Genomic DNA, 23,444 nt, shown 5'->3' with positions numbered 1-23,444 from the left:
ACGGGACTTAACTTGGTTTCTTATTGGTCGGTTGAATGCACTTGTACGAAGCACCTTTGTATCTTCAATGCTATGTAACTCGTCTAATAGAGATGACATGGCTTGCGAAATTTCGGGTTTCAAAGAGGCCAAGGATTTATTACGTAGTTCTGCACCATATTTCTGCTTCACTAACTGTGGGAGTCCTGGGTTAATGAGTTGTAACCATAGAAAAACGATGGTGTTCTCAAGGGTTGGGGTCATGTCTTCATCATCTGGAACCTGGTCACTGTGATGTGTAATACCGCCATCTTTGGTCAATAGATTATCTTCATAAAATGCCATAATGCGCTGATACAAATCTTCAGGTTTTTCATCCGGTTGTAGGCGAATTTTATCAAGATCCAAAAAATGAGCCCCTGAGGACTGAAACCCATAATGCTGTCTAATTTTCTGCCAAATATCACTGAGCGAGGTACATTGCTTAATGATGGAGTTACGTGATATAACTGTGCAGTAATTTGCTATCTGGCCGAGCATTAATTCAAGCTGGACATTTTTCTGGGCTGCAGTTTTTCTCAAATCGGCGGGGATGGGGCTTCCATCGTCCTGTAATCCTCTAGTTGGGTTGGCAATATTTTTCTTCTTCCATTTAAATCCATCAACAATAAATGCCGAGAAATTATTATCGAGAGAGAGGTTATACAATAAATTCTGTTTCCAGTTTTCAAATGAATTAGTGGTTTCATTTTTGGTGAGTTGCCATTGTTTTGGAGCGCGAGCGGATGCTATAATGGTTTAAGTGAGTCAAATCAGGGTTCAATGGTTCACAGCCATATCACAAACAAATTTGAAACTACACGAGGGTCGCAGAAACAAGAAAACTACTTAGCTCAAAAACTGTCTTTGTTCCGACAAAATGTCCACATCAATCACACAGGTGAAAGGCTTGACTTTGGTCTTCAATTTGTTGAAGTCACAAGTGTCGACGTAGGCTCTTTACGCTGCCACCACGGCAATTGAGACAAACCAATGCTGTATTGTGCGGACGTAGTTTAATGGCGGGAAACAAGGACGTGTACAGAGAAGTAATGATAAACAAACAAACAGAACGAAAGAACAACTCAGATGGTCGTGTGATGGCGCTCTTCTTCTTCCCAAGTACCTCTTTCGCTGCTTCAATGTAGCACTGCTCTATCATTTGGCATTCTACTTCTATCTCATCACCTTCCTCTTCCCTCAATTCGTCCTTCGTTTCTTACTGCTATGGCAAATCTGGATCTAAAATCCTCTTGCTTGAGTTGTTCGGTGTCAAACCGAGTTCTGCTGTTGTTAACTTTAGCCTTTGGTGCTCTCTTTAACTTTAGTTTCACTGTAGTTTTCACAAGGTAATGGTCGCTCCCAATATCAGCAGATCTCATTACACAAGTGTCCAGTACTGAGTTTCTAAATCGCTTGTTAACGAGCGTGTGATCTATTTGATTCAGTGTTGTGCCATCTGGCGATTTCCATGTTGCTAGATGAATGTGTTTGTGTGGAAATATGGTGCCAGTTATTACCAAGTCTTCCATAACGCACATTTCACACCGACGGGATCCATTTTCATTTCTGCTTCCAATACAATGCCTTCCCATCACTCGTTCATAGTTTTCATTATTGCTGCCTACTTTTGCATTCATATCACCTGTGATTACGAGAAAGTCATGTTTATTTACTTGTTGTACCGTTTCCTGGAACTTCTCATAGAATTCATCTTTTATTTGATCATCTGCACCTTCTGTTGGAGCATAAGCATGTATCATTGTCAGTTTGATATGGTTGGAAAAGAATCTTGCTTTAATAATCCTCTCGTTTATTGGCACCCAGTCTATAAGTGCTTTATCTACTTCATTGGTCATCATTATAGCTACTCCCTCTCTGTGTGTCTCGTCGTCTCTTCCTGAGTAGATGATTGACATTCCATCAGCAATTCGTATTTTTCCCTGTCCAGTCCAATGTGTTTCACTGATGCCCATCAATTCTATTTTTTGCTTCTCCATTTTTCTTGCTACTTGTGCTGCATTCCCTGCTTGGTATAGGGTTCTAACATTCCAGTTTCCTATTCTAAGTTTGTGCTTTGGGTTTAGCAATGGCCTTCTCCACCCCTGAGCTTCCTCTCGGTTTTCACCCAGACGCATCCTAATCTCACTCCTGTAAGAAGGGGTCATGGCTTCCCCCAAATTGTTAGGTTCAGTAGTATTCATTCGGCTTCTGGTTTCTGTAATAATCACTTTTTTACAGGAATGGGTTATCAGCCCATAGCCCAACCCCCAACCTGGAGGACCAGGGGACTATACTTCGTCTGGCTTCTACCTGTCGACCATTCCGCCTTGGGTGACCCAACCAGGAGTACAAGACTCCCGACGGCATAGCTCTCCAGGTCATTGAAGCGCGCAAACACCCCCACCAACGATAATCAGTCATATATATATATATATGTTCGCATTGCCACATTTTCATTAAAACTGAGCAACTGAAATATGTTGAACTATATCTCAGATAATCGCTATATTTACACTTAAATATTTGAATTAGGATCCGCTACCAAATAAATATATTTTTTAATTAAATTTTGCACCTGTTGTCATAGCATCAACTTTAAAGAATTATTATTTGCATGAACTCGTTGAAACTATATTGACAAGGCAATATAGCATTAATGTGTCGTAATGGAATTACTACTGCAAAGTTGGTTTAATCTACAGTTTGTAAAAACAAAATTAAACTAGTTGTAAATACTGTCTAAACTGATTAGATGTTATCATTTTGTTACACGCCCTATTACATGACCTGTTTTTTGAAATCATTAAATGAATGACATGTATCTATTTAAATTGCCCCCAAAAATAGGTTTCCATTAAACAACTTGGTGCTTCACTGTTTGTGCGTCGTAATGTACATGTTTTAAACATAATTGTTTAAATCACATTTTAAAACAATTATCGTGAACCGTGAAGAAATCAATAATTTATTTTAATTAAAATGGTGTTATTTTTAAATCCTAATAACCAGTGTTGAAACAAGTAAATCCATGGCTAGCGTAGTACGCGTATTGGTTATATATTATTGTGAAAACAAAAATATTTAATACAATAATATTTTACGTACTTTAAATATATGGTTAGTAATAAGATGCGATTTGCTTAAAAAGTAAATAATGTACATTAACTGGACTACATGTAAACAAATTGTGTTTTCAAACTGATTAGAACATTGCTTTATCAAGCTTTTGTGATATTGCGTAATCTAACATTCGTCAACAAATAAATTATTATTGAAAAGGATGTCAGACTATTTACATTGACACGTGTTGGTTGGCATGCATATAGTTCATACATGTAGTTCATCACATTTAGAAATTCTTTCGCAAAAGTTTAAAAAGTTTACTATACCACAACAATCCGGTGATGATTATGGTAAATACACGGCAATATTACGTCATTTATTTGTGTTTCAAAATGGTCTGGTCACCGACAGTCATTTCGCCTCGTTTTTATACAACAAATAGATGTCGCTGTAACTCTACCTTGTCGATGGTGATGTACAGTATACAATCTGATTTTATTGGTATAACACTATATGGCTTGTCTTTAATATTGAACACATATACGAAATAACAAGTAGAATTCTATCACTCGCAATTAATTTACGTCTTTTCAGTTGGCATGCGTGTTATATACAATTAACTGAGGCTTAACAAAACATGTTTTAGATTAACCCATTACACATATTTATTTAATCGTACTTGAGAGCGTGCGATTTAATCCACTTCAATATTCGTCGGTAAATTAATCAGATTGGCAGTTATAAATGAAGGAGAAAGCGCCAAACCTGCGATCACCCAAGCAGTCAAATCACAGAACGCACCTCTGGGAAGAAGGCACTCACCATGGTAAGTGAATATAAATATTCTATTCTCACCGCTCTTATGCAATGCATTGTTAGGTGTTACAATCACAATCAGATAAGAAATAGATTGATGATTATGTCTTGGTGTGAACCACACTCGTTATACAAAGCAGTGACATTGTATGGCAACTACAAAATATGATAAACGCTTTATTTTTGACGAAAGATTATAATTAAATATTTTCTTTTTTGAACATATTTATGTTATGAGTTGCTGCGTATATTTTATTTCATAACGATTACGTTCTATTCACAATAAAAAAAAACAGAAGAAAATTGCACTTCCAAGTTTTTTTTTTATTAGTTGAAATAGCATCATCTACAAAACCTGAATATTTCTGTACAAGACCGGCTGACAGATTTATGACGATTAGTGTGATCACCTGGTCTCGACTGACATTAGCTGACAATCAAGTTGCAATAACAAAACACGCAGTAGAGTAAACGGCAACAGTTATTATAAATGTTCCTTGAAATCCATAAAAAAAGATCTCCAGGTTAGGGCACACTTCATGTTTTGTTTAGAGGTCTTCACAAATTTTCATTTCCGTGGGATTCACCAACTAGTCCTATTGAAAAACATACATGCATTTGTTTCCAAATTTAGAGCAGAGCTAGTGTACGAAGCAAAACTATATACATGCTAAAATTATGTTTTTAATAGTTTTGTTTTGAAGTTTTGAAAAAATATTTCCCCTGCCCTGAAAGCATTTTATGCATAACCGAACTGCCTGACCCTGGATTTTCTTCCTTTAAAATCAACAAAGAAAATAATTACTCAAATATGGAAGCATTACTTTGCTGAGGAATCGATGACGTTCAATAGGGTTAATAGTTATATTCTACTGATAGTGACTTGCTTGTGATCAATGAAGAAGCTTATTCTGCGCCATACATATTAAGTATGCCGTAATCAGTATTTGTAATTCAATTGTGTTTAATGTACATTTCACAGACATGAACATTCCTCTTCCTTATCGAGTGAATGATTGCCTGCTAGAGTTCGTGTTGTTGATTTGTTTCACTTGTCTATTTTTCAGATAAATTGGAATGTCACAGTGTCACAGTATCACACTCTCACAGTGTAAGGCCTGCTTATCGCTAATGAAAGGGAACCAACATAACTCAGACTGGACAGGGGGTTCTTTCACTGCTAGTATGGGGTAGACAAGACAATAGTACTGGAAATGAAATACACATACACCAAAATATCGAGTTAAAGCTCCTGGCTTTAATACCTCTGAAATAAACCATCAGGTGTGAGAAAGGCTGTCTTTTATTTAGCCTCTACACTCATGGGGATCTGCCAGTACGCCTTGATTCGGTCAATTTTGGTGAAGTACCGTAGGTCTTCAGGTGATGACATTGGTTCTGCATCGAACACTGTAATGCGATTGAGTTTGCGAAAATCAATGCAACACCCCTTCCTTTCTTATTTACCAAAACAATGGGTGAGGCATCACTATATCTGTCATAGCGAATAGTAAAGGCTATGGTTTTGACCTAACTGGTTCAGATGTTACCAATTTAATATCATGCTCACAAATTTTCGTCTTTCCAGGACAATCACTGAGAACATCAGAAAATTCTCCCATAACTCCATCAATCTCTCTATGTTGGTCGAGATTCAACTCATTGCTAACATGACAATCAACAATTGTTTCCTTGCACTGAATAGTCACAGATTCCAACTCACCACTATCACACAGTATTGTGTCACTGTCAGTAGTATTATATTCAACAACTCCAGTGCACACACACAGTTCATCACCCCTGTAACCATTTTCTTGTTATTCAGTTTGTCTCTTTCGTAATATGCTTTCAACAAGTTAGCATGGTAAATTTTCACCTTGACTTTTATATCCATTCTGTAATCCATTATACCCACCCTTTCTTTAATTACATATGGCCCGTGCCATTGCATCAACAATTTATTGCGGTCAGTGGGAAGTAACACTAACGCTTTGTCACCAGGCTGGAACTTCCTATCCCTGGCCTTCCTATCATAATACTTTTTGTATCTAACCTTTGTCTTAGCTAAGTCAGCTCGAGCCAATTCACATGTCTCTTCAAGGCGATTTCGCAAATCCAGGACATACTGGTATGTAGTTTTAACTTCTGTTGTAGTGGCCTCCTTTGTCCACAACTCTCTTAAAATCATCATTAGGCCCCTCACTGTTCTATAAATAACATCGAAGGGTGAAAACTCTAAACTCTCCTGATGAGCTTCTCTATAGGCAAGCAGTACTGGGTCAAGATACATATCCCAATCATTGGGTCGTTCTTGACACATGCGTTTCAACATACTTTTCAAAGTCGCATCAAACCTCTCAACCAAACCATTACATGCTGGGTGTATAGAGTAGTTGCTAATTGTTTAATAGACAATACTCTACTCAGCTCCTTCATAATGTCAGATACAAACTGTGTCCCTAAATCAGTTAAAACTTCTTTGGTACACCAACTCTACTATATATACTAATGCATCAGCAACTACTTCAGAAATCATTTCCTTTGATGCTACAGCCTCAGGGTATCGTTAAGCATAGTCTAGAACATTTAAAATGTACCTATGACCTCTCTCAGTCGCGGGACTGATCGGACCAACCAGATCCATAGCTATCATTTGAAAGGGAACTTCAATCAAGGGCATATCGCCTAGTGGTACTTTGCTAACCCGACCCCTAGGAGTGATCTTCTGATATATATATCACATAACCTGCAATATGTAATAACATCATCTTGCATACCAGGCCAATAACACTGAGCTGTTATTCTGTCTGAGTCTTCTTACACCCAGAAGACCTGCTATAATTGACTCAAGAGCAAGTATCAGTATTTGATCACGATAACACAATGGTACAACTAATTGGGAACACAAACTACCTCTATCAATATGAGGTGACTGAAACTCCCTATATATCAGCCCCTTGTTCATCACAAACCTTGCCCGATTGCTATGACCAGTGCTCAACTCCTCACCTGTACTCACTAACTTACTAGCGCGCTCTAATGTGGAATCAGACTGCTGTGCCTCTCGCACTGCATCCATAGTAATAAGTTTCTTACCACCATTAGTATCAACTTTATTATGCAATTCCTTGAACTCAGGAACTATAAGCTTATGTAATGGCTTCTTCTCAGCTAGCTTCTGAGTCCTAGTCTTGTACTACATGCACGACATCAACACTATCAATCTGACTAGACTCACTGGAGGGTTCACAACCACTCCCACTAACTGAAGCCTCTCTTATCTTAACACCTGTAAAACAACATTCATCCATATAGGGCACACTAGCCTGACTACTAGTAGATGTACGACCTTCATTACCTGAGGGAACACTAATCTCAATACCCGAAGGCCAACAACCTACACCAACAGAGGGCACACTAGTCCCATCACTTGAAGAAGTACCATGGTCACCACCCGAGGGCGAACTTACCTTATCATGGCCTACCTCATGATCTACGCCTAGCTTCCAACCAATATCATTCTGCTCCCTAGCTCCACTAATATTACCAACAATAAGATCATACACTCGGGTCCTCATACACAGTGCCTCGACCTCACCAACATAGAGGGTGTATCTATATATAGTCTAGCTACTGGGGCTTTCCGACATGTACCATCCTCATCACACATGTACGACTCTCCCAGGTCAATTGACTATCCTCTAGTAACTCTCTACGTACTACAACCGAACTACACCCAATATCACGCAAGACCTCTTCCTCAGTACTGCCAATAAAGCCTTGAACAACTCACCATCCTATTAACTGGTGCAAAACTGGCAACACAATTAACACTTAACTCTATCTCGTTCCTGTAAACATGGATGCTTACTTGCATCTGCGACTGCATGAACTACACATATAGCACTAACGTCCTGTGAATCATTACTATTCTGATCACATGTCAACATCGCAGCTGACTTGGGTGACCTTTCACCTATGAAAATATACAACTCATTACCAAAATTACTCATCAATTGATCACTCATCACTAAGTCCTTAGCTGCATCGAAGCTCCTACCAACTTCTGACAGCTCAAACCATCGGTCAAAATAACTACTTAATCTCGCTGCAAATTGCGAAATACTCTCTCCACCTTACGCCCTACTAGTTCGAAATTTCTTTCTATAATCTTCTTCATTCATATCTTAACGCTTCAACAAAGCTGTCTTTACAACATTGTAATCAAAGGACGCTGCTGCAGACAATGCAGAAAACACATACAATGATTTGCCTGTCAATAATGCACTAAGAATCATAACCCAACTATCACGCGGCCATTTCTGAGTTTCAGCAAATCACTCGAATAAATGCATTCATTTCGTCCATAGTCTCATCAAACAATGGTAGCTTGAACTAGCAATGTACTGTGACAACTGTTCTAAGCCTCCATTTCGACCATTAGCTTCTGCGCGCAATCTCAACACATCAAGTTCATGCTGTCTTATTTTCTCTTTCTCTTCATGATCTTGTTCTCCTCTCTCTCTCTTTCTATCGCCTCACGTTTTCTGTCTCTTTCCTCACGTTCATTTCTCAATTGTTCAGTCTCACGTTTGGCTGCTCTCTCATCCCTTTCCTCTCGCTCTCTTTTCTCACGCTCTTCCCTCACAAATTGAGTCAGCTCTCCCCCCCCCATACCCTAATCTACTACCTAACTCTTCGAGCTCACTAACAATATCCATGCTGAAAAAATGTTATTCAAGTTTCAGTAGTATTAAATAAAGCAATTTGATGTCTACCTAGCAGTACACCGCGTTCTCTAGACTATAAGCCGTTACGAAAAAGTCAATTCAGTCATAGGATTATTGACAATAAAATCCAAATGGGACTCACAATCAGAATCAGAATTACTATTCCACTTCTGACACCAAAATTTCACAGTGCAAGGCCTGCTTATCGCTAATGAGAGGGGCACCCACAGAACTCACACTGGACAGAGGGTTCTTTCACTGCTAGTATGGGGTATGGATAATAGTACTGGAAATGAAATACAAATACACCGAAATATCGAGTTAAAGCTCCTGGCATTAATATCTCTCAAAATGATTGCAAGAAATAAAGTGCAGAAAAATGCAATGAATAAAGTTACTAAAATAGGGAATTGCTTATGGAAGTGTGCATTGGTGATAACTCAAAGTTCCAGGATGTATTAATGGACAACCGTCAATGGCTTCTGCAACACAACAACGAAGAAATACAGAAGTCTTGCTTGAAGAGGAACGCTGGTATTCTGGAGGGCACAGCTGAAAGCAGGAGATCGCAGAGCAGTTCATACAAGTCTCACATGTGATGGTTGTAGCCTGTATCACTTGTCACAAAATATCGTAGCATAACCCACACAAAAGTAAGTTCAAATAATGGACACAAAATTGTCCTGAGTCTGTCCAATTTATAGGCATGATTCAGTGTCACCACCTGGGTTTCCACATAAGCCAATCAGAATGTGATCTTGCTAGCAGCTGTGTCACGTAGGTAACTCAGTATATCATAAACATCTTTTGTCATTCAAATAACAGCACACCTTGAAGATTTCAATTCCAAAGTTGTAAACACCCTTTGTTATGTAAATTCCAAGCACACCTGGTAGAACCCACGGTCCTTCCAGTGTTGAAAACAAATATGGCCTGTCAATCACCTATGTACACCGTTCCTTCCCATGAATTCATGCACACTTCCATTTGCAGGATTTGAAGTAATATGACATTAAATAAACATGAAATAAAGGATGCTGACAGTACGCTGTAATCAGTATTTGTAATTCAATTGAGTTTACATTTAACAGACATGAACATTCCTTTTTGTTATTGAGTGCTAGGATTCGTGTTGTTGATTTGTTTCACTTGTGTATTTTTCAGATAAATTGGAATGTCAATGAAATACGGAGATCAACCATCTGGGTGCAGGAAATTTGTCATAAGAAGGGATTTTCAACTTTAATAGCTGGGAACACAACTAATCATATTACCAATGTAAACATCAAAACCAGTTTGAGTGATTCAAATGCCCTCTGTGATGTTGCTGGTGAGAATAAGTGGGAATAAGGTTGTTGATAAATAGTATTTACACTCAAACGATAACCCCCCAAAACACCCAAAATTTATGCTCCCATATGTGTGTTTTAATTGCTTTGATACTTTATAAGATATGATTAGTAAGTTATTTTTTTAATTTAATTGTGCACTCACTGTGTACCGCTTATAGCTAAGCAAGCAGTACAATTGGATACATACTAGTTTATCACCAAAGCGTTTCAATCCTTGTAACTGCGCTCGTAACAGAACAGAACACAAAGGTTAATCAAATTGTGTTTTAATATTCTATATAAACATTACTTTGCACTCGGGCAATTTCACTTAACCAACTTCCTAAATATTACCTTTAGAATAAACATGCTTATAACCACAATTTCCAGCAGATCATTACGTTTTTGGCAATTACTAATACATTAATATTCTACACCCAACAAGTCGTATTAGATTTATTTTTCAATCGAAAAACGCAAAAGCTCGTTGGGAGATTATTTTTTACCTAGCACACTGATGACTATTCACAAATGTATACCTTATTTCACGCATTTGGGAAATACGTCTCAGTCATTTAAGTCTATTTTATGTCGCAAAAAGCAACTTTTCATTCGCCCCACAAAACAATTAAAATATCCGAACGAATTCAGACTTCATGAATTACATTTATTGATTACTAAAACAATTTTTACTCAATTTAAATATGCCAATTTACAGTATCGTTTACTTCAAATAATGTTCAATCATCTCAGACAACGCTCCAACTGATGTTCATGCGAATATTTTAGCTTATAGTAAAAATCCGTTTTATGTTACATACATTTCGACATTTCGGCCTATATGTTTGTTATTTAACTTCTGTTCTATGTCAAACAATGTATGTTTTTGTTCACTTTTTTGTATTGTTTTTTGTATTTTAGTATAGCTCTGACTACGAAATTCCCTGTCTTGTGGTGCAGAAATCTTTTTCCTATCGGGCTTCTTTTTCGTCGTTCAAGTTGTCTTGATCTTTATTCATTCAAAACAGACTCATCCGGGAAAATATATATCTGTTCCCCTACAAGATGCCTGTCAATTCGTGTCACATTTTCGGCTTATAAGTGAATCAGTCTTGATCGCTGCACTTTTAAAAGTATGAATATTCACAAGATACATTTCATTCATTGCAAACTACTTTTTAAGCAGTGACTGGCCTTTTCACTTCACGCACATATCGACCCTTCATGTGTTAATTATGTACCCTATAATGGAAATTTAACTCAACTTCACTGCTCTTGGAATGTGTTTCTGTTCTGTTGCCCATTCTAAGATACTTTTCTGTAATTTTCATCGAAATTGCAAACGGTATTTAATTAACTTAAATACTACAGAAAAATAATATTTCAAACGTTTGAGTGTAGCCGGGCCCAAGTATCCTATGTCCGAAAGATCGCCACCCCATTGTATTATCATTCAACTTATTTGTCAAATACTTCAGGAAATGTCTCACGCGTGTAACGTATACACGATACTGTAGCTACCAATAATGACAATAAATTATTATGTAACAATATGCAAGACAATGCCTCTGGATTGCGGTAATATGCACACAGGTACAGCGTCGGTAGAAACCACGATTGAATGCTGATCACAGTAATTAAGCAACACATATAATATTTATCAGTTTTTTCTCTATATTATATACAAATAAGTTCACTATAATTTGTCTATTTATTGGTAATAATTAGCTTGACAACGCAGTTGTTTTTAATTAAACTACAAGATCCTGGTTATGTGTGTTCCGAGTTCCGTGTGTACCAATTTCTCATACGTGGCATGTCTCATTACGGCGTAAAAAATATAGTCTGATAATTCTGCAGCTGAATTAAAATCACAGTATTAAAGCAAGCTTAAGTACAACTGAAATTGTCTACGTGTCAAAGTCGCACACATGGTGAAAATAGCGACATACATCATACATTTTAATAAATTAAAATTATAAATAAATTACTAGAAACTGAATAATTACATCATTGAACGTTGTTAAATAAGACAGGAATGGAAGAACGAGTTTACAAAGTACGGTATGGAAATGCGGTACACACATGTTGAATTGCTGATGTTTTTGGAAAAACTAGGCCGTTTTCGAATGAATTACAAAATAAAGTGACGTGCATTAGTGTCGCATACGACTTATTTACCACTTCCGTGTCACTGAGAATGTTCTAGAACCGTACTGTGTCTGGGTGGAATATTCTAGATTTAAATTTCGAAAACATTAAGTAAATGCCTCATATATAAGCAGATTATTGCAAAGTTGTGAAAAGCGATTGCAAGGTTGGTAGTTTCATTCAGAATTGTTACCTGTGATATCATATTAACAAGTTCCATAGTTAAAAGTTCGAAAATGTGAATAAATATTTCGTTAATTGCGGTTAAATTATCGTAGTGTTACTCCAAGATTTTAAAACATCCAAAAACGTGAAATATCCGCCAATTCGGCTTAATTTCAAATAATCGATGCAGCTATTTGTGGTTAGGTGACCGACAAATGTGGATAGTAAAGCACAATCGGGCGTGGTTAGTACTTGCATGGGAGACTCCATGAGAAAACGAGCTGTTGACTTTATGTTTTTTTGGTTCCTGCAGCGTTCCTGCATTTTTTCTTACTCAGATGTCATTCATATACAGTGGAAAATCGTGGATCTTTTGTAATGTTTTAATCAATAGAAATTTTTCAAATTCCTTCTCATTTTCAAGAACAATTTGTTAATGCTGTCGGCACGTAGTTCGTTTTAAGCTGTTAACGCACCATGCAAATTTTTTCAAAGTGATTGCAAAGTTGGAACAAACGAAAGAAATGTTGGCGGAGTTCCTTGTATATTTAACCTAAGTCATTTTCATGACAACCCCGCAGTTAAATTTTGAAAACATTAAGTAAATGTTTCCAGAATGCCTCATATATAAGCAGATTATTGCAACAGTGATTGCAAAGTTGTGCAAAGTTATTGCAAAGTCGGTAGATGTATTTTTATAGATGACGTAAGTTGTTGGCATATAGAAACGCGCCGTTGTTAGGTCGACAAATTTAATAAAAGCCAGTTGAAAGCAGCCTATAGATGTGTACATGAGCTGACTGTAAAATGTTAGAAAATAGCATGCAAAGTTGGAACAAACGAAGGAAATTTTGGCGGAGTTCCTTTTATATTTAACCTGAGTCATTTTCATGACAACCGCGCAGTTGAATTTTGAAAACATTAAGTAAATGTTTCCAGAATAGTAACCCTAAATTAGCCATATATTGAGCCAATCTGTGAAAAAATTTAAAAGAAGCTAATTTCAACTGATTTTATAAGGTATGGGTCTGGACAACTACCAAAAAAAAAGAAGGGGAGATAGGGGCTGGGGAAATTTTTTTATCGGAGGTCAAAGGTCATTGACTTTTGCCAAAATAGCTATGATTTTTGTATGAATCATATTTTATCATCAGAATACGGTATATAGGTAAAATTGGTGTCAAAATGCGCAGAATTAAAAATGAAAGAAGACTTAAATAAAAATTAACTCTTTGCATCAAATTTTGACCTCCAAAATTGAGGTCAAAGGTCAAAAATTGTCATTTTTATCACATAAAACGGCATATTAATCATATTTTAGTTTAGCTTTAGTTGTCAGAATGCGTGGAACTATGCATGAAAATGAGATATTAAATTTGGTGTCAATATAGCATACAAAAAGGAAAAGGGTTTCTAAATTGCCATTTGTAGAGGAGGCCTTATGTTATTGAGCCAGTCTAAAACACTTGGCCATACTTATTAATCATACCTCATCAACACACATGGTATGTATATGACCTAGTATGGTCTTGGTATAAAAATGAACATCATTAATTGAACTGGAAGGAGAGTGAATAGATCTCATAGTCACTAAGGGGTCAAATGTCTTCAACCATGTCCATCTCAGGAACAACATATGGTGTATGTCAAGCATTGTTTTGACTTGATGTCAAAATCCACAACATTACATTGCAAGTAGAACAAATTTAAAATATTTATATGGTGACTCTTACAGTGGCCCATACTAGGCAAGAGTTATTATGTAGTTTGACGCACTTTGTAGGAATTCTCGGACATGTATGAATCTATGCTAGAGAAAGTGATGTTGTCTCTAATTAACAACAAGTAAAACGAAAAACCCTGTATAACAAATTATCAATATGGAAATTTGTGAAATATGTAGTGAGGACTCTTCAGAAGCAGGAAAGCTACAACAGTTGTACACAAAGGGATATGAGAACCTCATTAAACAGTGTAGACGTATTGATGACTCTTCATTGTTAGAGCGATTGGCAACCAAATGGACCAGAAACATTCCTATGAAAGTCCATCATAGATGCCGAACACTTTTCATTCAAAAGGAGCCAGATGTTGAGGAGCAAGAGCATGCACCACGAAATAAACGACAAAAAGTTTCACAATCTGTAAATGATGGCAGAGATCATGGTGAGTTATATATATTTATTCTTTGTACTTGATTCATATTAAATTTAATTAAGATCCGAAGCCAAATTAATTTTAAAACTATTTTATTTGAATTTTGAATGTTAGTACTAGTAGGGCATAGGGTTATTTACATGTGATGGCGGCTAACTTTGTCCTAATAATATTTTCCAGGCCAGGGTTCAACTCGATTTCCGTACAGTGAAAGATGTTTCATATGCAACGAGGACATCCATTTTGATGAAAGACATCCTAATAGACAGCGGACCATACATCGAGCATCAACTATCACGCTAAAGCAATCCATTTTGAGAATCGCAAGTGAAAGAAATGATAGTCTGGGAATGGCTGTGAAAGGACGCTTGGAAGGCATGGCAGATCTTATAGCAGAAGAGGCTGTTTATCATAATAAATGTTACTGCACCCTTAACAACGTTCCAGGTCGCTGTAATGTAAGTTATATTTATACAGTAGACATATGCTCTTAAAGTTCCGTTTGAATTGTAAAGTATGTCACAGCGTATGAAATTTATTCAAATCTTCATATTTACAAAGATGCATTTAACCATTTTGTCAAGGCTTATTATTTATAAATAACGTCTCTCTTTTCCTTCTCTATTAAATTCATCTTTTATTTAAAGTATTTAATAATTATGCAGATTGTTGATTTCTAAAAATTCACGACAAATAAACAAAACACTTGAACATTTTGTTTATTCTTTAGAAACCAGGCAGACCTGTAGATGCTGGCAAGGAAAATGCCTTCTACCAGCTGTGCGGATGGCTTGACAGTGAAATGGAGAGTGGAGTGTACACAGTTAGCCAATTATATGACCAGATGAAGATGATAGCAGGCGATGACACTTCAGTGTACCATGAGAGATACTTGAAAGAAGCACTTGAGAGATACTATGGTGATAGTATATTCATAACCAACCAAGAGCGCAGGAAGGATGTTGTCTGCTTTAGAAGCTGTACAGCACGCATCATCCGAGACTACCATGAAATGCAAACTGATGATGAAGAGGCAAAGAAAAGAGCCATCATCAAAACTGCAGCTTCACTCATTATCAATGACATCAAGAGTCTCAATTTCAGCAAAGAGGACTTCCCATCGCTTAAAGAAATGACATCATTGTATGAACTACCAGAATCTCTTGAACTGATGTTGACATCCTTAATGCCTCATTCATCTGTTAGGCGAAATGTTGCGGGGCAGAATATTATATCTTCACAGCGCCCAAGATCATCTAAGATGCCTTTCCAGCTTGGCATGAGTTTGTACCTTGATCACAAGTTTGGTTCAGATAAGCTGATTGATGTCATGCACAGGCTTGGCATTTGTGAAAGTCAAAAAGAGACAGTGGACTACAAGTACACGTATATTGACTCTACTAATACTACAAATGCAGCATCAATGGCAGTCCTTGAGAATCAGGTCGAACAACACATTGGCGACAACATGGATCACGATCTGATCACATTGGATGGCCAGCTGGGTTTTCACGCTATGGGGCAGATCAAAGTAACGACTCCAGAAAACTCAAATCAACTTGAAGTTGATGAGAATCGGAAGTTACAGAGAAAGCCAATCGTTAAAAGTGAAACTCTGTCAAATATTGAAGGCGTGCATAATTATGTGCCACAACGAACAAACGCCCTACTGGAGATGAAACTCATGGAGTATGAAGACCTTCAACACAAAGTACCAGCGAAATCCATCCCAACAGATGATTCGGTCATAGACTGGTGCAATGGATGGATAGAGGGAAGAACCGTTCATCCCAACTTCATGGGTTTCATGCATCAGACCTACAATGGATTAGCACTGAAATCTTCAATCGAGTTTCTGCCAATCATCAATGCGAATCCTAATGACATGCAGACAGTATACACTACCATCACGAGAGCTATCAAGGGAACATACAAATCTCCAGCAATAATAACATTTGATTTGCCTCTATTCATTAAGGCATCTCAAATTGTTAAGGAGCAAAAGTTGGCAGTTGTTGTGAGGCTTGGAGGATTTCATTTCCTTAAGAGTTACCTTGGCTGCATCGGCTACATCATGGATGGCAGTGGTTTGGCAGAAGCCATGGAAGTCATCTATGGACCTACCACTATCAAGTACATCCTGAAAGGTGCAGCATACTCAAAGGCACTGAGAGCACACTTCTTGACAGATGCCGCGCTAGTCAAACACATGATGGGTGGAAGTGACAAAGAAAGTCTTGATGAGACACTCAAAGACTTGCACAAAACATCAAGAACGGCAAAGCTATGGGTTTTGTACCACAAACTTGTAAGAACAGCACAAGATTTCATCTTAGCAGAAAGACTCCACGATTGGCACGGACATCTAAATGCTGTTTCTAAGATGATTGGTATATTTGCCACCGCTGGACATGGTCAGTACGCCAAATTTGGACGCATGTACCTACAAGAGATGCTCAGACTTCCAGAAGATTATCCTGAGGTTAGTAACTTCAATCAATCGTTTTGCAAGTAAAATCATTATCCGTCTTTTTTCATTAATTGTTGCTTGTTATCATTCTAAAGATCCGACTATTTGTGTTGTTGGCAGGTGTATGAATCATTCATGGAGGGTAATCATACAACACGTTACAGCAATGAACAATTTTCAGGACAATTTTCTGACCAGACAATTGAAGAAACACTTATGAGGAAAGCCAAGTCAAATGGAGGTTTGACACATGGAAGAATGCGCAACGAAAACTCTGTGAAAATATGGGCTGGAACATTTTCACATCTGAAGCTTCTAAGCGACCTGATGGAAGATCTGATTGGTGGTAAACGGAGTAAGAGGACTCACAAAGACATTGGAGCAAAGCGTCTAGAAAAAGACAGCCAGTGCGTCAAGATGATATCTGTGTGGTTTTCAGCTCACAACCCATTCATAGAGGTTAGTATAGATCTGTATCATCTACTTATAGTGTCAGATAAATCATTCCACAGTCCACATTCCACATTTGAGTAAAAATTTTTGAAATATTTTCTTATCATCTAAAGGGATTTTTCATTTCAGGTAAACGATGTCAACATCATTGCTTCACTGTCTAATGGGATAATAACCATCGACAAGTCAGTTGTTAATTGTGATGATGCAGTGAGAATAGGATATGAAATGCCGAAGGATATTGATGATGAGTCACCTGTTACAATCATGAAGACATCGAAGAAATGCAAAAATCTAGCTGACCTCCAGAAGAAAGTAAAGGTAGGGGACAAGAAAATATACATCGAGAAGACACTACTCTTCAATAGATTGATCATCATGGCAGAGAGGAATGAAGGTATAGAAGACATATTCAAATTTGAGTTGACCCCTGTCCCAACATCTCTCTTCACAATGGACCGCATGATGAGGAAACCCAAAAAACATGAATTTGGCAAGATGCTAAAAGAGAAAGCTACAAAACTCAACGTAGACATGAACAGCAAGGTGCATGTGGTTGATGGAGGATGGCTTCTTCATCAGGTAAAATGGGCCAGTGAAGCAACTGTCAAGGCTATAGTTCATTCTTATGTCAGGTATGTTGACAACAAATTCAAGAATGCTACTGTCGTGTTTGATGGCTACGGGGAGGAATCTTCAACAAAAGACCATGAGCATATACGCCGGATGGCTGGAAAGAAGGTTTCTCCGGACTGTGTCATGTGATAGAGAAGTTTTCCTGGCAAATGAGAAGAACAAAGGAGCCTTAATCATGATGATATCTACAGAGATGGCAAGACAGCATATCACTGTACGCCAAGCAAAGGATGATGGTGACACACTGATTGTTAGATCTGCAATGGATTTGGTCGTAGGTGTTAATTCCCCAATTGTTGTTGTCGCCCAGGACACTGATATTTTGATTTTGCTCTGCTATCATAGACCTATCGACTGTACTAACTTGTATCTTCAAGCAGACTTTGGTGGTCTTTACGACATCTCTACCATAGACATCGGTGACCGTGAGGAGTTCCTCTTCAAGTATGGCTGGTCTGGAAACGACACTGTTTCATGCATTCATGGACATACCAAATGTGCTCTCTACAAATGCAAATTCCCTGCCAGTGTCATCACAACATTCACAAGTAGCACTTCACCCGTCTCCAAAATTCGAACAGCCGGATTAAAAGCAATGCAGATCACATATGGCTGTGGGGATATTCCTCTCGAAAAGTCTCGCTATCTTAAGTTCAAGAAGCAAGCAGCCAAGGGAAAGATCGATCCTGACCATCTACCACCAACGCAAAATGCAACCGCTCAACATTCCCTGCGTGTTCATCTTCAAGTTGTGATATGGAAGCATCTGAACACCTCTATTCTTGAACCCAAAGGAAGAGGATGAGAATTAGATTCCAACAGAAAACTCAAACCAAAGATGATCTCTGGTGGTATTGCGCCAGACAACCTTCTCAAAGGAATCTGCTGCAGCTGCAAGGATGGCGAAAGGCAATGTCAAACCATGAGGTGCAGCTGCATGAAAGCTGGCATGTCATGTGTATCTGCATGTGGAGTATGCTGTGGACATTGCGACAATGGAACAGATAGCACAGATGCAGAAGAACTAATTGACAGCGATGAAGAGGACTGAGGAAGCACTATAATCATTCATTTATTTTGTGTTGGCGATAGTTACTGTAAGTTTCAAGTTATTATCAGCATCATTTTGACCTTGTATTTGGTGGTCAAGACTTGATATAAGAGTCATTGTCAAATTTAGTTTGACCCATTCATTCTGTGCGTTTTGACACCATGTATGATCATCAATTTACATGTTGTAACTTAGGTCCTACCATTGTGATAAATAATAACCCCTTACCGCCTCAATAAGTCAAAATTAACATCTTAAATATTTTGGGGATTGTTGGTCATTTTTAAAAAATCAAAAAAAAATCACGAATATAGCATGTTCACGATAGAATGAGTATTTTTGACCTTTGGCCTCATTTTCTAAGGTCAAGACTCAGTCCAAAGTTGTTTTTTTATATTCTTTTTATTTTATTTTATTTTTATTTATTATTTTATTCCCTTTTTAATTCTGCACATTTTAACATCAATATCATCTATATACCATATTATGTTGTTGAAATATCAATCATATGCCATTTTATGTGGAAAAATTAACTTTTTTGACATTTGACCTCATTTTTAGAGGTTAAAATTTGATCAAAAAAGTTGACTTCTATTTTAAGTCTTCTTCCTTTTTTAATTCTACACATTTCGACACCAATGTTATCTATATGCCATATTCTGGTGATGAAATAGGACTAATACAAGAATCATAGCTATTTGGGCAAAGGTCAATGAACTTTGACCCCCGATAAAAAAGTTTCCCCAACCCTTATCTCTCCTTCTTTTTTTTGGTAGTTGTCCATACCCATACCTACCAAAATCAGTTGAAATTAGCTTCTTTTAAATTTTTTCACAGATAAACCTTTAGTTAGGGATACTAAATGCCTCATATATAAGCAGATTTTTGCAACAGTCAAATGAAAAATCGAAAACAAACTGCTTACAAAGTTGTAAAAAGCGATTGCAAAATGGGTAGTTTCATTCGAGATTGTTACCTGTGATATCATATTATATCATATTAAGTCCCATAGTTAAAAGTTCGAAAATGTGAATACATCTTTCGTAAATTGCAGTTCAATTACCGTAGTGTTACTCCAAGTATGTAGAGGTCATAGGTCAATACTAGAAGGTACTTGTGCAAACGATATTGATTTTAAAACATCAAAAAACGTGAAATAGCCGCCAGTTTGGCTTAATTTCAAATAATTGACGCAGCTGTTTGGTTAAGGGACCGACATATCTTTAAATTAAACCACAATTCGGCGTGGTTAGTACTTGCTGACTCCCTGAGTAAACGAGGTGTTGACATTATTTTTGTTGGTTTCATCACACACATGAAAAAGACATAAGGCAACCTTCCTGCATTTGTTCTTATTGTGATGTCGATAATTTATAGTGGAAATTCGTGAAATTTTTGTAAATTTTTAATCAATGGAAAGTTTTCAAATTTTCAAGTTTTAAAATCTAATTTGCAAGAACAATGTGTCAATTCGGCTTAAGTTCAAATAATCGATGCAGCTGTGTGTTATGGTGACCGACAAATGTTTAAAGTAAAGCACAATCGGGCCTGGTTTGTACTTGCATGGGAGACTCCCTGAGTATTGCTACTTTACAAAACCGACATTTAGTTTTGTTGCGTTTTGTCTTCACGTGAGAGTGCACGCATATTATTATTGTGATAAAGCACAGCTTTATTAATCGCATTTGAAGTACATGTGCTGTATTCCAATAACCACGGTCGTGATTTAGTGCGATTTAGTTGATCGTATTTAAATAAACCATTAAATTGTAATTAAAATTACGATTTTTTAAGAAATTTACTAATCAATGTTGAAGCAAATTTATCCAAGATTGCTTTGGGTCACGTGTTGAACAAATAATAATGTCATAGATTTGCACTATAACTGTCAAATCACGTACAGTTAGTTATCATTTTAGTACAATTTACTTAGTGACACAAGAAAAAAACGTGGATCAAAAATAAACTAAAAAGCTGTTTTTAAATAATTGATACTACGATAATTGTGTCGTATTGATTATATGTTTCACCGGAGTGCCGGTAACAAGATGACAGATGTATAGTGCATATTTAAACTGCTCGTGCTAGTAATTTCAATGTCATTTACAATGTGAATGTGCGATAACGCGTTGTCTGCCATTCAAAAACCATCGACGAACTCTCATCTAAATAAACGCAATAGTTCTACATTTAGTGAATAAACAATGTATAGAGGAGCTAAGGCCATTATTTTTAAACTTTGATAATTACACTCTTATTTCATGATCATTATATTTTTTTATGTTTGTATTCTGACATATCACACTTCGTGACTAACACTTCGTGACTAACATAGTTGAACACTAAATTCCAATCATACACATACAAGTTTATAAAAAATTATTAAATTAAGTAATTATTTCTCAGATCTACTAGAATTGGTTTCATAAAATAGAAGCATTGTAGTCACTTTAAATTTGACGAAATGCAGATACAAAATTATTCAGTTATACTACTTTTTGTCTCGTCCCCATTGTTCTAACTAAATATGTTTCTTACTTTCGTTAGCGGACAGTTTCAAACTAATTAATTATGCATTCCTGTTAACGGTACTGTTTTATCAATGGATTAACACGCCGGGACTTTTAATATTGAATGGTTAATTTAAATATTCATGAGCACAACAGGAGTGGAAAGCTGATTAACATAACAGGTGGCCACTGAATGAAAACAAAGAACAAGGTGGAATTTGCATTTAATTATTTAAATACGCAATGACGATTATATACATAGATTTTAAAAACGTATTTCAAGTTTCATATTTCCTTTTTACAAAATTCGCGGACACTTGGGAAGAATGAGTTATGACAGTGGTATTAGATTTGTCATTGTCTGTTGGGGTGGTGGATATGTCATGCGTTTTTGCTTCTTTCGCAGTTTTCGGTTCGGGTGGCTGCAATGCGTCCGACACCGCTTTCGTCTGCTCGTCACTCGTAGCTTATAATTGCTAGACTGGAGTGACCCGTTATTTCTGCTATTAGCTGCTCGTCGAAATTTTGCCGGAACAGTGTCGTTGCCTGTGTAACCTGTTTAATTAAAATAAAATACAATGTATTAATATGAAAGTACAATAGCTTGTAACAGTCCACCTCATAGCAATTTCAAATATCAATATATTGCTATAGTACATTCAATCTTTCAGCTTAATAAAACACGCCAAAGCCGTTTGCATTAAATCTTTATCGCGTGAAATGAATCCGACATATCGTGTCAGTGAATATAATATTTAAATGGTATTCCACCAAACAGTTTGCATGAAAAAATGGAGTTAAAGAGTAGTGATTATTTTCGACATAAAGTTATGACTATTTCTCGTCAGCGGGGAAATCGAACATTGCATTATTAAAGTGAAAATTCTAATACGTACATTTCCTGAATGTTACCTATCCTCCAGATGCCAAGTGGCACATATGGCCTCCACCGAACGTCTCCATTCTGTCCTATCAGCTGCTGCAACTCTGGCTTCCGCCCATGACTTCCATCCAGCCTTGTTTCTTTCCTTCTCTACAGTGCGTCGAAGTTGTTTTGGGTCTACCCCGTTTCCTTTTCCCTTCTGGTGCCCATGTCAATGCTGTGTTACAGATGCTTGTGGGTTCCTCCCTTAAGGTGTGCCCAATAAATTTCCATCTCCTCTTCATTACTGTAGTGCTCAATTTCTCCATCCCAGTCCTGGTTAACAGTTCTTCATTCCTAACTTGGTCTTGCCATTTTATCTTCATTATCCTCCTTAAACACTTTGTTTGAAAAGTATTGAGTTTTCTTTCGTCGCCTTTTGTCATCTTCCAGGTTTCAGATCCATATAACAGCACTGACAACACCAATGATTTGTACAACTTGAGTTTTGTTGCTCTCTTGATTTTGTTACTGTTCCATATTTTATTAAGCTGCCTGAATGCATTTCACCCCTTTGAAATTCTGTTTTCCATGTCTCCCATTCCTCCTCCTGATTTTGTTAAGGTTGAACCCAGGTACACAAATTAGTTGACATCTTCAACAACTTCGCCATCGATGTAAATTCTGTCAACATTTCTTGCATTAATTCTCATTAATTTTGTCTTCTGGGAATTCACTTTTAGACCAACTCGTTATGCTTCTGTAAAAATCCTGTCAGTTTTTTGTTGGATATGTTGTTTTGTGGATGCTATCAGCGCCAAATCATCTGCGAAATTCAAGTCATCCAACTTTGATGTAAACTTCCATCTAATTCCTGTTTTGCCATTTTGTACAGTCTTTCTCATTGTCCAATCAACCACTATGAGAAACAAAAAACCTGACATATTTCAGCCTTGTTTTACTCCTGTTTTGATGTCAAACCATTCCGATGTTTCCCCTTGATGTATCACTGCACATTTGAAGTCATA

The 23,444-nt window shown here is 37.1% G+C and overlaps 1 protein-coding gene and 2 long non-coding RNA genes across 3 annotated transcripts; 2 read left to right on the top strand and 1 right to left on the bottom strand.

Annotated features, from left to right (window-relative positions):
• Positions 1-1,202: 1,202 nt before the first annotated feature.
• LOC146746198 (protein CFDP2-like) lies at positions 1,203-2,186 on the bottom strand. The gene has a single exon (XM_085498204.1). It carries the CDS (start codon positions 2,184-2,186, stop codon positions 1,203-1,205), a length of 984 nt encoding a protein of 327 aa, XP_085354330.1.
• A 1,612-nt stretch (positions 2,187-3,798) lies between these two features.
• On the top strand, positions 3,799-5,194 carry LOC144345479 (uncharacterized). Its single transcript, XR_013419382.1, has 2 exons — positions 3,799-3,910; positions 4,968-5,194. It is a non-coding gene; the product is annotated as an uncharacterized LOC144345479 (long non-coding RNA).
• Positions 5,195-8,283: 3,089 nt separating this feature from the next.
• Positions 8,284-11,524, top strand: LOC146746197 (uncharacterized). The gene is made up of 2 exons (XR_014929134.1): positions 8,284-9,283; positions 9,795-11,524. It is a non-coding gene; the product is annotated as an uncharacterized LOC146746197 (long non-coding RNA).
• Positions 11,525-23,444: the final 11,920 nt, after the last annotated feature.

This window comes from Saccoglossus kowalevskii, chromosome 4 (assembly GCF_978046115.1).
Source record: "Saccoglossus kowalevskii chromosome 4, keSacKowa6.1, whole genome shotgun sequence".
NCBI lineage: Eukaryota > Metazoa > Hemichordata > Enteropneusta > Harrimaniidae > Saccoglossus > Saccoglossus kowalevskii.
This window is presented reverse-complemented; position numbering and strand designations above follow the sequence as displayed.

Bases quoted from the DNA above. Each gene is read 5' to 3' on its own strand.
- LOC146746198 (XM_085498204.1), bottom strand. From the start codon at position 2,186: ATGACCCCTTCTTACAGGAGTGAGATTAGGATGCGTCTGGGTGAAAAC.